Source organism: Papaver somniferum, unplaced genomic scaffold (assembly GCF_003573695.1).
Source record: "Papaver somniferum cultivar HN1 unplaced genomic scaffold, ASM357369v1 unplaced-scaffold_132, whole genome shotgun sequence".
Classification (NCBI taxonomy): domain Eukaryota; kingdom Viridiplantae; phylum Streptophyta; class Magnoliopsida; order Ranunculales; family Papaveraceae; genus Papaver; species Papaver somniferum.
This window is the reverse complement of record NW_020622381.1, coordinates 16,766,841-16,768,673: the sequence shown is the minus strand read 5'-3', so window position 1 is coordinate 16,768,673 and position 1,833 is coordinate 16,766,841. Positions and strand designations below refer to the sequence as shown.

Genomic DNA, 1,833 nt, shown 5'->3' with positions numbered 1-1,833 from the left:
TCCAAAAAAGCCAAATGTTCCCTTTATTACCATCTAAAGAATTGTGGATAATTTTGTGATGCATACCAGGTAATCTGATATTTTTATTCTTAACATGGATTTTTGGTTCATCCACCCAAACAAGAGTGGGATTATTTGAATTAACTAAAGAAGAAAGTTTATCTTTGGCCTCTTGTCTTTTCAGGCCTCTATGGTTCCAGTATATGACTTTCATTGAAGAAGGGGTGGATTAGGGGCAAGAGTTAAACTCCCTTTATCCACCACATGTTTTAGGACTTCTCTACTAGATTTCCTAGTAGCAACATGTTTAGTTTGTTTTACTGGAGGCTTTTCTTGGTAATATTCTTTGTAACAGAACTAGAAACTGAATTACTAGTCTGAATAGGATCAGGAGGTTTAATAATATTCACAGGTTGAACCACTTTACTATAATCAAGTAAGTTTGAAGGACTGACCTCCTTAATCTCTCCATCTTCTGAGCTAGTAGAATCAAATTCATTATCTTGCAATACTTCATATTGATTTGAAATTAAGGAAATTCCAGAAGTAGAAAGAGTTTCAGATATTACCTTATTAGGATCAATCAAAATTTGGGGTTCAACGAATGAAATTTCAGGTACCTTTGGTGAGTATTTGTCTTCTGTAGGATTGTTAATAGGAAGAGGCTTATCAGTTGCATTTGAAACTTGAGCTGCAGGATTAGTCTTGTCAGATGAACTTGGAATCTGACTTGTAGAAGTAGACTTGTTAGCTGAAGTATGAGTTTGAATTGCTGGTGCAGGAATTGATATGTCAGGTTTCTTAGGGGAGCCATTAATTGGAGAGCTTAACTTCACAGATTGTTCAACAGAAAAACCCTCCTCAACTGATTTCTTGAGTCTACACTCAGATTGATAATGCCCAACAATCTTACACTAAGAACATAACTTAGGAACATTTGTTAAAACTACCCCCTGTGAAAAAGCACCAAATCTTGTGATAATCCAAAGTTTATTTGGTATTATTTTTGCTAAATCAATCTCTATGAGGACTTTTGCATAATAGCCATTCTGATATTGTAAAGTTGCAGAATCAACCTTAATAGGATTCCCAATTGCTCTGCTAATAGTGAATAAGGTTTTTTCATCCCAGTATTCCAAGCTTAAACTAGGAAATTGGACCCAAATCATTGCTTTAGAAGTTCTTTGATTTTCCGATCTAAAATTGGGAATCCAATTTCTGACTTTCAAGATTTGATCCATTGCTTCCCATGTACCTGATTTAATATGATTCTTATCTTCTTCATTAGATAACTTGATTGTAAAAAAACCTTTACCCAATGGGATCAATTGACATGGAGCTGTCAGTTTCCATTGTTTCCTCAAAATATTAGAAGCATCTAAAAATTTAATTCGAAGAAGATCCAATCGACCAATTAAAGAAAAACGCCATGATTCATATCTATCCTTATCATTATCATTGATCAAGTTAATTGCAGATTGAGTTACAGGAATTTTAGATAGATCTACTACTAAAGGATCCATCGCTGAAGTAACACTGTTATTATCAAAATTCATAAATCCACCTCCAGAAGTAACGAAAATCCCAACGAAAAGAGAAAACCAACTATGTAATGCTTGAAACACCAATCATTTGAACCGTGTAAGAGAAATCACCTGAATTAAAGATGGATTTGTCCAGAAAACGATGAAAATTTAGGGAAGAAGAAACTGAGTTTTGGCGCCGATTCACAGAGCTCGACTCAGTCCGATCCGTAAAAAAAAAAAAACTTATGTAATTTTTTTTCGTATTGATGTTGATCTACACAACTAATCAAACTAATCTACCACAAGG

At 34.3% G+C, this 1,833-nt stretch overlaps 1 protein-coding gene across 1 annotated transcript; it reads right to left on the bottom strand.

Moving 5' to 3' along the window:
* Nucleotides 1-317: 317 nt before the first annotated feature.
* Nucleotides 318-1,523, bottom strand: LOC113332867. Its single transcript, XM_026579365.1, has 2 exons — nucleotides 1,032-1,523; nucleotides 318-914 (listed from the first exon to the last, which is right to left on the bottom strand). The coding sequence occupies exons 1-2, from the start codon at nucleotides 1,521-1,523 to the stop codon at nucleotides 318-320; spliced, it is 1,089 nt and encodes a 362-aa protein (XP_026435150.1).
* Between the last annotated feature and the right edge of the window lie 310 nt (nucleotides 1,524-1,833).